At 36.8% G+C, this 13,975-nt stretch overlaps 1 protein-coding gene across 2 annotated transcripts in view; it reads right to left on the bottom strand.

The window, feature by feature from the left end:
- LOC306846144 (tyrosine-protein kinase JAK1-like) overlaps positions 1-13,975 on the bottom strand; it is an 830,156-nt gene that overhangs the window by 4,853 nt on the left and 811,328 nt on the right. For both annotated transcript variants that reach the window (XM_079379277.1, XM_079379276.1), the window contains 11 exons: positions 12,190-12,293; positions 9,788-9,925; positions 9,612-9,699; positions 9,368-9,495; positions 8,421-8,556; positions 7,158-7,309; positions 6,871-7,030; positions 6,456-6,547; positions 5,674-5,857; positions 5,362-5,486; positions 5,003-5,175 (listed from right to left, as the gene is read on the bottom strand). In XM_079379277.1, coding sequence (XP_079235403.1) covers positions 5,003-5,175; positions 5,362-5,486; positions 5,674-5,857; positions 6,456-6,547; positions 6,871-7,030; positions 7,158-7,309; positions 8,421-8,556; positions 9,368-9,495; positions 9,612-9,699; positions 9,788-9,925; positions 12,190-12,293 — 1,480 coding nt within the window. The remainder of the gene's footprint in view (positions 1-5,002; positions 5,176-5,361; positions 5,487-5,673; positions 5,858-6,455; positions 6,548-6,870; positions 7,031-7,157; positions 7,310-8,420; positions 8,557-9,367; positions 9,496-9,611; positions 9,700-9,787; positions 9,926-12,189; positions 12,294-13,975) is intronic.

Raw genomic sequence — 13,975 nt, forward strand, 5'->3', positions numbered from 1 at the left:
CCGTCTCCACAACCTTCTTAAAGATGCGGGGCGACAGGGACAGCCCGAAGGGAAAGACCTTGTACTAATATGCCTGTCCCTCGAACGCAAAATGGAGAAACGTCCTGTAAATGTACGCATCCTTCAGGTCAATCACTGCAAACCAATCTCAGGGACGGATGCATTCAACAATACATTTCTGCATCAACATTTTGAAATGTAGCTTGTGAAAGGCCCGGTTCAAAAGTCGTAGGTCCAAGATTGGTCGTAACCCACCACCTTTCTTGGGTACAATAAAGTAAGGGTTGCAAAACCCCGACCTCATATCGGCTGGAGGTACCGTCTATCGTGTCCTTCACCGGCAGGACTGGTGCATGACAGGAGCATCGCTGGTCAGCACGCAGGTGAAAGGCCAGCGGCGGAACAAAAAGAAAAGGAAACAAAATATTCTCCAACCGGCCCTCCTCCTCTTGCGCTTGCCGCCTGGTTTGGCTGTGGCCTAGGTGGGCGGGCCGCTGGGGCAGGATGTGCTTGATAGCCTCTATCTGCTTCTGGGCAGCCGAGAACTGTTGGGCAAAGCTCTCGATTGCATCGCTGAATAGGCCGCCTGGGAGATAGGGGTGTCGAGAAAATGAAATTTGTCGGTCTCCCGCACATCTGCCAGGTTCAGCCAGAGATGGCGTTCCACCAGCGTGGCCATCGTCTGACCAAGGGAGCACGCAGTGACTTTCGTCACTTGTAAGATGAGGTCCGTACCAACATTGTCATTACCAACAAAGGCTTTTGTACAAAGTATTAAATACATTTCAGTAGTTCAATACTTTTTCCCTGTGTCATTCCATTTTATGACACATAACTTAATTTCTGAACTTATTTGTTTTGTTTTATTTGTATGTATGGATTACTTGGGTTGTTACCGACATCTGGTGAAAATTTCATGTCAACAGCACCTTTAGAAACATATTTACTGGGAAAAATGGTGACATGTTCAATACTTATTTTACTTGCTATAGGCTGCTTATATATATATATATATACAGTGTCCTCCATAAGTATTGGAACAGTAAAGACAAAATTGCTCTGTTGGCTGAGGAGTCAAGACATTTGCAAATATGATTAAAAGATGAATATGAGACAAAACTACAGAATGTCACATTTTATTATTAGCCGTTTCAACATATATGTTTTACCAAATAAAAAGAACAACACTTTTAGAGTTCATCCCACTCATTGATGTGAGCATAAGTATTGGGACAGATGAACATAAGGCAGATATAAAAGATTAAAAGCTATTATTTAGTTGCAGATCCCTTGCGCACAATCACAGTAGTGAGTCTGTGACCCATAGACATCACCAGACTCTTGGTCTCATCCTTTGAAATGCTTTTCCCAGCCTTTAATGCAGCCAATTCCAATTGTTGCTTGTTTTGGGAAGTTTCTGCCTTTACTCTCCTCTCCAGCTGGTGAAATTCATGTTCAATCGGATTTAAATCTGGAGATTGACTTGGGCAATCTAAGACTTTCCATTTCTTTGCTCTTATAAATTCCTTGACTGAACTGGCAGGGTGTTTTGGGTCATTGTCCTGATGCAATATCAAGCACTTCCCAATGAATCTGGTGGCATTTTCTTGAATATTGGTAGGCAAGATGGTTTGTACCCTTCCAAATTCATTCTGCTACTGTCATCATACATTAAGTCATCAGTAAAGTTGAGAGGGCCTGTTCCAGAGGCAGCCATGCATGCCCATGCCATGACACCACCTCCACCATGCTTTACAGATGAGGCTGTATGCTTGGGATCATTGCAGTTCCCTTTTTTTCTCCACATTTTTGCTTTCCCATCACTTAGATGGGACATCTTTGTCTCATCTGTCCATAAACACAGTTCTAAAACTCTTCTGGCTCACCTTTGTGCTTTTTTGCAAACTCTAATCTTGCCTTTCTATTTTTGGTGCTGGTCAGAGGTTTGCATCTTGCAGTGTAGCATCTGTAATTCTGTGTCAAAGTCTCCTGAGGACAGTAGATTGTCAAAGCATCACCCCAGCTTTCTGGAAGTTGTTGGTGATTTTACAGACACGTCTTTTAGGATTCATTTTCACAGCTTTAATGATTTGTCTGTCATCAACTTCTGTTGTTTTCTCAGCCGATCAGGTCGTTTTTGGTTGCTGGTGTCGCTGGTGGTTTCCAAACTCTTGATTTCTCCATGCTCTTTGTTTTTGCTAGAGCTCTAACTGACTTCCTCTTTTCTTTTAGCATCCAAATTGCTTTTCTCTCAAAGTCAGCTCCCTCGTCTTCATCCTGGTTTGTGTGTGTCATCATCGAATGCAAGATTCAGAATGCAGAAGTAATGGATATAACTTACTTACTTACTTACTTTTACTTTTGTCATTTAGCAGACGCTTTTGTCCAAAGCGACTTACAAATAAGAAAAAGTAACTAAAACTAAAAAGTTACAACTCTATAAATACTATCTACCCACATATTTAAGAAAATAAAGAAATTAAATAAAATTAACACATGCATATAACAACAACATTTCAATAATAAACATATCAATGAAAAAATTAAATAAAAAGCTACTACTATCCCTTGCCGGTGTCCCTGCCCGGTGGAGTCGCACGGTAGAGTCGATGGTCTTTACACTCTTTGGTCTTCACACTAAGAGGGCTTCACACGACGACTGCCGCGACCGCTGCCGCGGTATAATAACCTTTATTATACCAAACCAACAAATGATCATTTCAATTCAGCTGGACCCACTTTCCTGTTTATCAACTACAAATGGCCAAGCAAGTGCACACACTGACAAGATACACGATACAGTACGAGACCAAACGCGATTTCAGCAACTCTCATCCTAGTAAACAAAATAAGCGTTTCCTAGCAACGGCAAATGCGCTAAACACTGAGACAAGTAAATACACTTACGAGCTGATTTTAAACTTCCGCTGATAGACTGCTTCTCTTAAAGACCACTTCATTACACTGCCTTCTGCTGGCGCTTGAACCCACTTTCCTGTTTATCAACTACAAATGGCCAAGCAAGTGCACACACTGACAAGATACACGATACAGTACGAGACCAAACGCGATTTCAGCAACTCTCATCCTAGTAAACAAAATAAGCGTTTCCTAGCAACGGCAAATGCGCTAAACACTGAGACAAGTAAATACACTTACGAGCTGATTTTAAACTTCCGCTGATAGACTGCTTCTCTTAAAGACCACTTCATTACACTGCCTTCTGCTGGCGCTTGAACCCACTTTCCTGTTTATCAACTACAAATGGCCAAGCAAGTGCACACACTGACAAGATACACGATACAGTACGAGACCAAACGCGATTTCAGCAACTCTCATCCTAGTAAACAAAATAAGCGTTTCCTAGCAACGGCAAATGCGCTAAACACTGAGACAAGTAAATACACTTACGAGCTGATTTTAAACTTCCGCTGATAGACTGCTTCTCTTAAACTGCTTCTCTTAAACTCTTATAACTGATATGACACATTCCCTGCTTTTAATATCTGAAGAATTAATGCAACAGGACACAGCTGATCACTTAGAAAGACCTGTGAGGCAACTGTTCCAATACTTATGCTCACATCAGATAGAGGGATGAAACTCTAAAAGTGATTCTTAGTTGGTAAAACATCTATGTTTTGAATCACCCAATAATAAAATGTGACATTCTGAAGTTTTTTAATCATATTTGTAAATGTCTTGACTCCACAGCCAACAGAGCAATTTGGTCATTACTGTTCCAATACTTTTGGAGGGCACTGTATATATATATTTGGGGTGTCCCCGAATAAGGATTTACATAGTCGAATCAGAATTTTCAAATATTGCAGATAGTCGACTAATAGTCGAATCATACGTTTGGGGGCGGGGGCAAAATCATAGTCATTATTACTGACGTTAACACACAGGGAAAATGTATAACGGACGCCTCGCAGATACAAAAATAATGTTTTATGTTTTGATTAAAAGAAAGCATTAAAGGTAGGACTGCATCTGTTGTTGCAGTCTCAGCTATTTTGATGTCCGTCTTTTTAGTTTCGTTTTCAGCTGTGAAACAACGGCCCGGAACAGTGTTGCCACCGTGTGGAAAAACTGATTACTGTTAACTTCAGTGCGCATGTGCATCCTGAGCGTCCTACGCTCGTGATATACCCCCCTGTAATTTAAAGAAAATTACGTGTACTATGGAACTGCTTAAAGGGAATAAATACGAGATGGGAGGAAAATATATATTTCAATACTTTCTCTCACAGTTTTATCATTGGGTAATTGTACAGTATATAAAATTGCAGGCATCAGGGATTATGCCTGGTATTGAAACTGCTTTTGAATGCATGATAGCTTTTTAGTTTCACTTTCACTTTCGAGATTCGCGATGGCATGTACTGTTTATACTATGGAGCGGCAGTACTTAACACACATTTTACAAGATCAGATGTTTGTCGATGGTGCTGAGGATCTGCTAACCATTCGTCATCGTCCCGCCAAAAAACAACCAACAGTCACTGATAGTTAATGCTGTTGAATGTTTTGTTTGCACTTTATCAGAACTACCTCCTATCTACTGAATATCAAGATGTTAAACTTGTGTTTAAAGAAAACTTATCAAAAAGGGTCACATAATTTTATGTTTTATGTTATGTTGCAGGGCCTGCCATCTTGTCTTTTTGGCTTGTTGTTTCTAATTGCACTTTAACCCCAAGGGGGAGATCCAGATCAAATCCCAGAAGGGAAAATCAAAACAAAATGAAGTTAAAACTTGTTTTGAACAATTTCTTTGTCATCAGCAGACTGATTTTAAGAGAGAAAAAAATTATTTAAATCGTAAATCGGATTTTTTGTAAAAAAAAAATGGGGGATTTTTTTCTTAGGCCATATCGCCCAGCCCTAAGCGAAACCCTAAGAATTCACAACATTTTTTACAATAGTGCATAAACAGTGATATAAATAATGATTAAAATATGTAAAGATGTATAAGCAGGAATGAGTGCTGCTTTACCAGTACACAGGACTGTCCTGTTCTTCAGTCACTTTGTAATATTCCTTATCATCTTTGATGCTCTTAGTTAGACCAAAGTCCCCGATCTTCACAAGTGATTCATTCTCCACTAAGATGTTTCTCGCTGCCAGATCCCTGTGGATGTAGTTTTGAGATCCCAGATACTCCATACCCTGACAAACACACAATATTTATACTGATTTATACCAAAAGATGATTCATAGTGATCGCTACTGTTGTGCAGCCCAAAAAAGTATTTGGACAATTAAGTCACAAATAAAAATATCTGAATATAAGTGAAAATAGGTGAAGCTATCTGTATCTATATCTATAGTTATCTGTTGTATTGGCTGTATTACCTGACATATCTGAAGAGCATAATGCAGCAGTCTCTTCTGATCGATGCTGGGTTTGTTACGGGGCAGGTATTCTTTCAGACTGCCAGAGGGCAAGTACTCCATAATGAGTTTGATGTTCGTTCCTCCTGAGTGACACACATTCACCCCAATAAATAATACAGTTAGTACATATAAATGAGCTACATATTCATGTGTAACTGAGGTACTGTAGATAGTCTTATTTAGGAAGTTGAAAGCCATCAAGATTAGAAAGCGATTTGAATACTGTGTGTAAACAGGACCTTTGTGTTTGTAGCTGTGCTCATGACTTGCCTTCATCGTTGCAGATGCCTTTGTATTTGACAATGTTTTCATGGTAGAGGTTTCTGATGGTGCTGATCTCTTTCCTCAGGTTGCTGGTCTCATTTTCCGTTTTCAGAGATTTGACAGCCACTAGCTCACCTGTCTGATCTCCCTTAGGATCATACAGACACAGTTCTACCATCCCAAAGTTTCCCTGGACAAGATTTATAAAGAACAACGAAAACAGATAACATTAATCCAAGGGGATTATGGGATTTAGGAGAGATGAGAGGAATTGTGGGGATCTCATTGTGACTGAATCAAGGGTGAGACTGCTTTAACTTGGTCCAGGTTTCCAATTTGTACCGTATTCTACAAATCTCTTATAAAATCTATAATATACTATTTCTTTAAATTGGTTTTGTTGTACTGGGGTTACTGGTACTCAAAAATAAAAAAAAATAATAATAATAATTTTCGTTAATTTAAATAAATCTGAAATATACATTTTTATATTATATAAAAAATGTTTAATGATGCCTTAGCAACTAAGTGAAATAAAATAAGTTTACGTAAATATACTAAATAAATAAAAAAATAAAATAACAATATATTAAAGATAAATAGAAATATCTAAAAAACTAATACAAATGGCAAATTGACAAACAAATGTCTTCTAAAATATTTAAGAATTCTATGAAGACATTTCCAAATTCGTATAGAAATTCCAGTAGGAATCATGTAAGTTTTCCTTTATTTGACTAGGGAAGAGTAACAGTACATTACAGTCATTAACCTAGAAAATCCAGTACCTCTCCAAGTTTTCGGATTTTCTTGAGAAATCTTCTCTTGAAATCTGTAGGATCAGTCTCCTGTGGAGGAATTGCCTCCATAAGTTGAAGTGCTGTAGATAAAAAATACAATAAATTCAGTAATGTATACAAATACAACCATGAAGGTTACTTTAAAATGTATTTTAAAATTTAAATTATATCATTATTTTAATAAGAATGAGAAGAATGATCTGTATATGAATGTTGTAAATGTGCTTAACTGTTGTGATATTTTAAAAATCCAAATATTTCCTTCTTTTTTGGGGGGGGGGGATTTTTTTGCCGTAATTGATGACAAAAAGTTTTTTTTTTTTTTTTTTTTTTAATCTATTGCATAAAGAAGAGGTAAAGACTATGTGTTAGTGATGATCGTGTGACATTATGTGACAGATACCCTTTTCGTGCTGCTCTTTGATGCGGCCCAGCTCTCTCACTATGGCTCTGAAGAACGGCCTCTTCTTGGGGTCATAGTTCATGCACTGCGTGATCAGATCAGCCAGTTCACTGATGCTGGGAGTGACCAGAGTACCGCACACCTCGTAAAATCGCTCTTTCTGTTTATGCACAAACAGATGTTAGATTAAAAGGGTTATAGTCAGAAACAAAGGACAATAATTCCAATAAAACAACTGCTGCTTTGGACAAGTATAAATGTAGAGTCATCTAAGAAGAGTCAGGCACCTCTGAGAGTTTCTTTTCACGCAGAGGCACCTCGCCATTGTAGCAAATCTCCCATAGCGTGGTCCCAAACCCCCACTTGTCTGCTGCAATGCTCAGCGATTTGGGGCTTTTCACACACTCCGGGGCGATCCAGGGGATCCTGCCAATGCACTCTGAGCACAGACACAATCAGGAGCGTTAATAGTGCAAAAGGGACTTTCAGAAACTGTCATTTAGTAAAGTCAAAATACATTGTACTGATTATTATTTAACCCTTATAATGCATTCGGGTCTGTTTTTACCTGGAAGAGATACATAAAAATAACAAATTAATATATATATTTTTTTTCATTTTAGGTTTAAGACCTAATACACAAAGACTGACAATACAAATTTTTTTACTATTATTTTTTAAGAGATATAACCATTTAGATAAAATGTTATACGTTCGGCTCATTTTGGACCCTAGTATGTATGGAGTACCTCTAGGTGCCAAAAATACTTTTATAAAATGATCTATGAAGTTTATATTAGTGTTAAAAGGCTTTTGTAAAATATATTTAGCCTCTTCCCCATATCTCACACACTTTTGGCTAAACTTTGGTGAAAAATATGAATATATACGCTTATTGACAAACCATTGCAGCATGCAAAATATATGACTTTTTTCATCTGAAAGTTAAAATTTATGCAAATAAAATAAATTGACTGTGTTTGAAAACATTGAGTACTATTTGCTGTTTTAATGCTGTTTTCTTAGAAAAAAAATATTTTTGAGCGATCATGAGTTAATTTCAAAGAATGTATTAACATTACTTTAATTCTAATGGGGTTAATACTGGTTACTATCAGATCAGAATTATCAGATGTTCTTATGATTGTGACAATGATTTATCATGAATATTGAATTAGTTTTAATTTCACTATAGTTTATAGTATTAATCATGTAATTTGAAATTTCAAAGAATTTCACAATTTATTTAATTAATAAAAAAGCTGTAATAACATTCAAAACTGTATTTTTTTCACATTCACTCATTAATGAGAAGTTGTTGATTGATTCTACAAAAAAAAAATAATAATAAGTTATGAATGGTTTATAAAATCCCCAAAATGCAAAAATAGTACACAGATTTTCAATGCATTATGGGGGTAAATTATTTTACTATTAATCTGTTAATATATTCGATTAAATGTTAAATATATGTCATTACATAGTCACTGCACACTTGGTGTGAGGCTGTACTGAGGCTCTCTGGATGAGTGTGAATGAGCGTGTGTTACCCGTTTGGCTGAGCACAGCGATGGACAGTCCAGGATCACTCAGTTTAATGAAAGGACCACCTTGTCCTTCCAGACCAACCAGATTCAACAGAACATTTTTAGCGCAGACATAGCCATGGACAAGCTTCTTATCCTCCTGAAAGAGAGCGAATAAGACAGTAAATCTCAAACATCTCATTAAAGAGTTCTGAATCATATATTTACTTTATGAGTAAAGCATGATATCAATTTATCCCCTGGAAAATGGATACTTGATAATTGCCGCATGTTATTGTTGTGATATATCTCTTTTGTCTGAATGTGTTATTCAGTAATTGAAAAATACATTAAAATGCAATTCATACAGGCAATGATTTAAAAACACTTGTTCTATGATGAACTGATTTCTGAATTTAAATGCATAAATTAATTTTGATAATTTTTGCTGACCTTTAAGAAAAATATCTAGGTTGTGTAACTGTCCAGTGTGAAATTCAGTTTGGCATAATTTTGCATTATTGTTTCTTTGTTATTAAAAAATAATTATAATTAAAAATAATAAGATGCTAACAATTTGTACACCTTACATGGTCAACTAAAACTGAAAAACATAAATGAAAAAATTAAAGCTAAACAAAAATATATGTAATATATAATACTACTGGGGGAAAAAAAAATCACACAAAAATGACTAAAACGAACTAAAATTTGATCAAAAAACTGAAAATATAAAAATAAAAGCTTATTCAAAAAATTAATAAATACTAAAATATTATTATGGTTAAATAATACTAAAATAACACTGATCCAGAATTCAAATGTGTTCTTAAATATCTATGTTCAATGAATATTTAAGATGATTACACCTTAAATACACATTTTATTTCAAGTCATAATATCACTGACCCATAAGTTGTAAATATCTCACAAAATGTAAACAAGGTCAAGTTCAAACTTAAACATTGTACCAAATAACTGAGGACACTGGAAAGTTGCTCCGCAACTTGGAACTTCCAGGAGGGCGTGAGTTCCGAGCGATGATTTCTCATGAACATATCCAGAGGGCCGTGTTGAACAAACTCCTCCACCATAATGACTGACAGAACAACGAGACATGAGATCATCTGCAGTCACAGGTCAACTATTCCTTTAACTTTACAAATACAAATAAGTATTGCAGCATTTTTGTCTGGTGGAGTGGGGCACACTTACTGTCCATGCTGTGCATGCATACGCCATACATCAGAACCATGTTTTTATGTGAAATCTGCTGCATTACACTGACTGTGTCCAGGAAGGCCTAAGACCAGTAGAGCAGGATTTGTGAAAGCAATTCCCAGAAGAGTTATCTACCTACTGTATATATCAATAGATGTGGTGCCACTTACAGAAATGTGTCCTGCTGCCAGCACCTTCAGAACTACATCCACCACCTCATGGCTTGACAAACCGTCATCATCCTCATTTCTCAACTTCAGCTTCCCAGAATAGATATTTGTGCAGGTGCCTTGGCCCAGGTGTTTCTCCTGTTTTATCAATAACAGTTTCAATACATTGCTTTCCATTTCTACGCTCCAGATCATTTTATTATTATTATTATTTATATATGACCCTGCTGAAATATCCAACTTAAACTGGCTAACCAGCTTCAAGACATTTTCTTAATTCGTATTTTTTAGCAAAACATCCTTTCAACCACTTAATAAAACAAAATATTTTGTTTCCATAGAATACATTTTACATTAATTTTTCATTTTAAACATTAATCTCATTAAAATGCCTAGAGTTCAACACTAAGGATTTTGGTTCAAATTGTCACTGGCCCTGCCACAAAAAATAAAATAGTTGTCGTTATTGTTGTTTTTGATTCCTGTTATCCACTATTCTAATAAATAAGCTTACAGTATATGACACCGACATTTTAACGTTTTAGTTTTACAATTCTCATTTCCAATTTTGATACCACAGCAAAAATTACTAGTCTAACAAATATAAAGTTCAAACACTATTAAAGACAAGTGATAAGAGTTATAAGCAAGTTATAGCACATAAAAATACAAACTAAACAATGCTTTAGACTTTTAGGTTTGTAGGTGTTCGAGCAAAAATTTGTTTATCAGTGAAATATAGATTAGTCATTGTTTAAGCTATAAAAAAAGAGTGATTTTCTCTCTCTCTTTTTTTGGATTAACATTAAGGACACTGGCAGCTGCGGGTAAAATAGGTGCGGTCACTTTAAGAGAAAATGCATGGATGATGACACACATCCATTTTTTTTTCTCAGCTGTTTAAGTTCACTTACAATGTAACCAACTCGTTTCAAGGATACTCGCCAAGATGGGTATTTGACAAACATTTGTATGTATGTATGTCCATTCAAGCGGAAAAAGACAGAAAGAAAATAAGGGGTTCGCACGTTGCCCAAGACGCAGGTCTGTGTGTGTGCTATGTGCACAGAACACACTGTATGGAGTTGTTACTTGCATCTTCTTGCGCTTGAATGCTTTAAAAACACTTGAATATTATAAATGGCCAGGTGTATTTGTCCGTTAAAGTCTGTGCAAGAAGAATGTCTTTCAAAGTTTCACACTGGCCCCGGGCCTTCAGGCAGTCCTTATTGTCAAGCCCTGATTTCTAAAACATTTATAAAGGTCCTTTTGACTTTTTATCTTGTAATTCTGAATTTTTTTCTTATATATCCTACGAGTTTATATCCCACGATTCTGACTTTCCTTCTCGCTGTTTTCTTCGATTTTTTTTCTTGAAAGTTAGAATTGTGAGATATAATTTAGAATATAATCGCAATTATGAAAAAAGTCAGAAATTCAAGATATAAAAACAAAATTGTGACTTCATAATTTGGAGTTTATATTTCACAATTTCAACTTTTTTCCTCTGAATTCTGTGCTCACATCACAGTTTACCAAGGAATAAATTTTTTTTACCAAGGAAAACTTTTATTTGGAATTCTTACTTTTTTCCTCAGGACTGCGATTTTATTATATTCTAAGTTTTTATCCCACAATTCTGACATTTTCTTGCAGTTTTCTCAGTTTTTTCTCATAAGTCCGCATTGTGATATATAAACTCAGATTTGTGAGATAAAAACTCATAATTACATCTTTATTGATGTTTATTCTGTGGTAGAATCATGTTTCCATAAAAAATACTATTTAAAAAATATTTGAAAACAGCAGCTGGTTAAACCTGGTCAATGTTCGGTTGCTGATAGTTATTTTCTGGGATAAAAGACATAAAATACTACTTAGCATAATGGTTGTTTGATCAGCTAACAACCAAATAGTTGTGGAACACACACTATTTATACACTTATACATCTAACACACATACTTAGTCTACATTTCGATTTGCACATAATGTACGTGTACATACAAAACTGTCTATTGTAACATACCTGTACATATAATTGTCAATTTGTATATTGTTATTCCCTATTTACTTGTTCTATTTTTTTATCCTTCTTTTGTTATCTGTGTTTTTGTTCTGTCACTGTCATTCTGTTGCACTGTGGAAGCTTCTGTCTCGCAAAACAAATTCCTCGTATGTGTAAACATAGCTGGCAATAAAGCTCATTCTGATTCTGATTCTAACACCAGCTAGTAACCAATGACTTCATTCCAAACCACAGATTCCAGTTTAGGTTGGATCTTCCAGCAGGATGCACCAAGAAATAACTTCTCACTATAGAGAAATTTGCTTGTTTTCTATGAAACAGGTTTGACTTATTTACATCATGCATATAAGCAAACAGTTTTTTTAGATGTCCAACCTGAGTAATGTCATTTCTGAGGATCCTATGGATGACTGCATTATTGAAGGAAGATTGTGGCAATGCTGAATCTTTCCTGGTCATCATGACTAGGTTGGATTGCTCTGTGAAGCAGTAAATAGAAGATTATTAATTTTTCTGCCACCTTTTAAGACATAAGGATGATTTTAGTACATAATAATCTAACATCCCTAGCAAGTAATATATTTAAAATACACTTATTTCATACCAAGTATAGTTCAAATGTATTAACATATTTACTCAAGATGTACTGAAAAAAAAATTATAATTAAACTTTAGAGTACTACATGTGCACAATGCACATTTTTTTAATATTAAGCTTAAAATGTGTTTTAATGTCACTACTGATGAGGATTGCATGATCTTTGAATAATATCTGTCTTTAAATGCAAGATATTTAAATTGTACCTAAAGTATACTTGCAATAGTTCCACTTTTTTACTACACACTTAAATATACTTCAGTGTATCTTTAGTTGGACTTCAGCAGTACTTCCACACAATTAAAGTGCATTAAGCACAGAATTAGTTGTTCCAATTTAGCAGACTTTCAGTAAATCAGTTTAGTATACTAAACGTACAATTGCCGGGTATTATTATTAAGCACATAAATATGTAAATGTATTTGTAGTATTGTAATGAGGAGTCAGAAGCGGTCGGATCCATTTGCAGTGTTTATTAAGATCAATATCAACAGCGGGCAGTGGTCGATCAACAGCGTCAAGAATGTCACAGAGAACCAGAATCATAAGAGTTTACTAAGCTAGGGTCAGGGCAGGCAGTAGGCTGGGAACAAGTCAGGAACAGATCAAACAATCAAGGGGCAGGCGGCAGAGAATCTCAAGGGTCAAGGCAGTCCAGGATCAAACACAGAATAAACAATCAAAGTAAATGCTCAGAAATGTCAGACAGGGCTAAAAAAGACTTTACAATGAAGTGGAGTGAGAGTGTGGCTTAAATAGATGGGGTAGATGAGAAACACCTGGCGTAATCAGTCCTAGGTATGTGGAGAGTTAATACTCGGGTGAGGGTGCCATCTGGTGGTGATCGGAGAGAGCCAGATAGGCTTGATTTGTGACAGAGCCCCCTCCCTGCGAGCGGCTCCCAAAGCGAGAACGATCTGGACGCCGAGGTCTTCCACGGGTCATGGTGTTGGTTTATTAGGGTGGTTCTGATGAAACTCGGTGGTGAGGTTGGGATCCAAGATGTCCTGGGAGTTTACCCAGGAACGTTCCTCGGGACCATACCCTTCCCGGTCTATGAGGTACTGGAGGACCCTGCCTCGGCATCATGAATCTAGGATATCTCGCACCTGATAGGCCTCCTCGCCGTCCACGACAATGGGAGGGGTACTCTCTGTGGCGGCCTCCTCCTGGTCCCGCTCTCCTCTCGAACCACCGGCGGGCTTGAGCAGAGAAACATGAAAAGTGGGTGAGATACGGTAATTTGCAAGTAGTGCTAAACGATATGAAACTGGGGTGATTTGTCCAAGGATTTTGAATGGCCCCACGTACCTAGGGTTGAGTTTCTTGCAGGGATGGCGGAGCTGAAGGTCTCTGGTTGAGAGCCATACCCACTGACCAGGGTTAAAACTTGGTCCTGCTCTGCGGCGACGATCAGCTTGTTCCTTTACTCTCTGAACTGCCCGTTGTAGGTGCACGTGGGCTGCGTTCCATGTCTCCTCACTCCTTCTTAGCCAGTCATTCCCTGACCCGGGGAACATTGGAGTTCAGAATCCTAGAACGCATTGAAATGGGATAAGTCCG

The sequence above is a fragment of the Barbus barbus genome, assembly GCF_936440315.1.
Source record: "Barbus barbus genome assembly, chromosome: 26".
Classification (NCBI taxonomy): domain Eukaryota; kingdom Metazoa; phylum Chordata; class Actinopteri; order Cypriniformes; family Cyprinidae; genus Barbus; species Barbus barbus.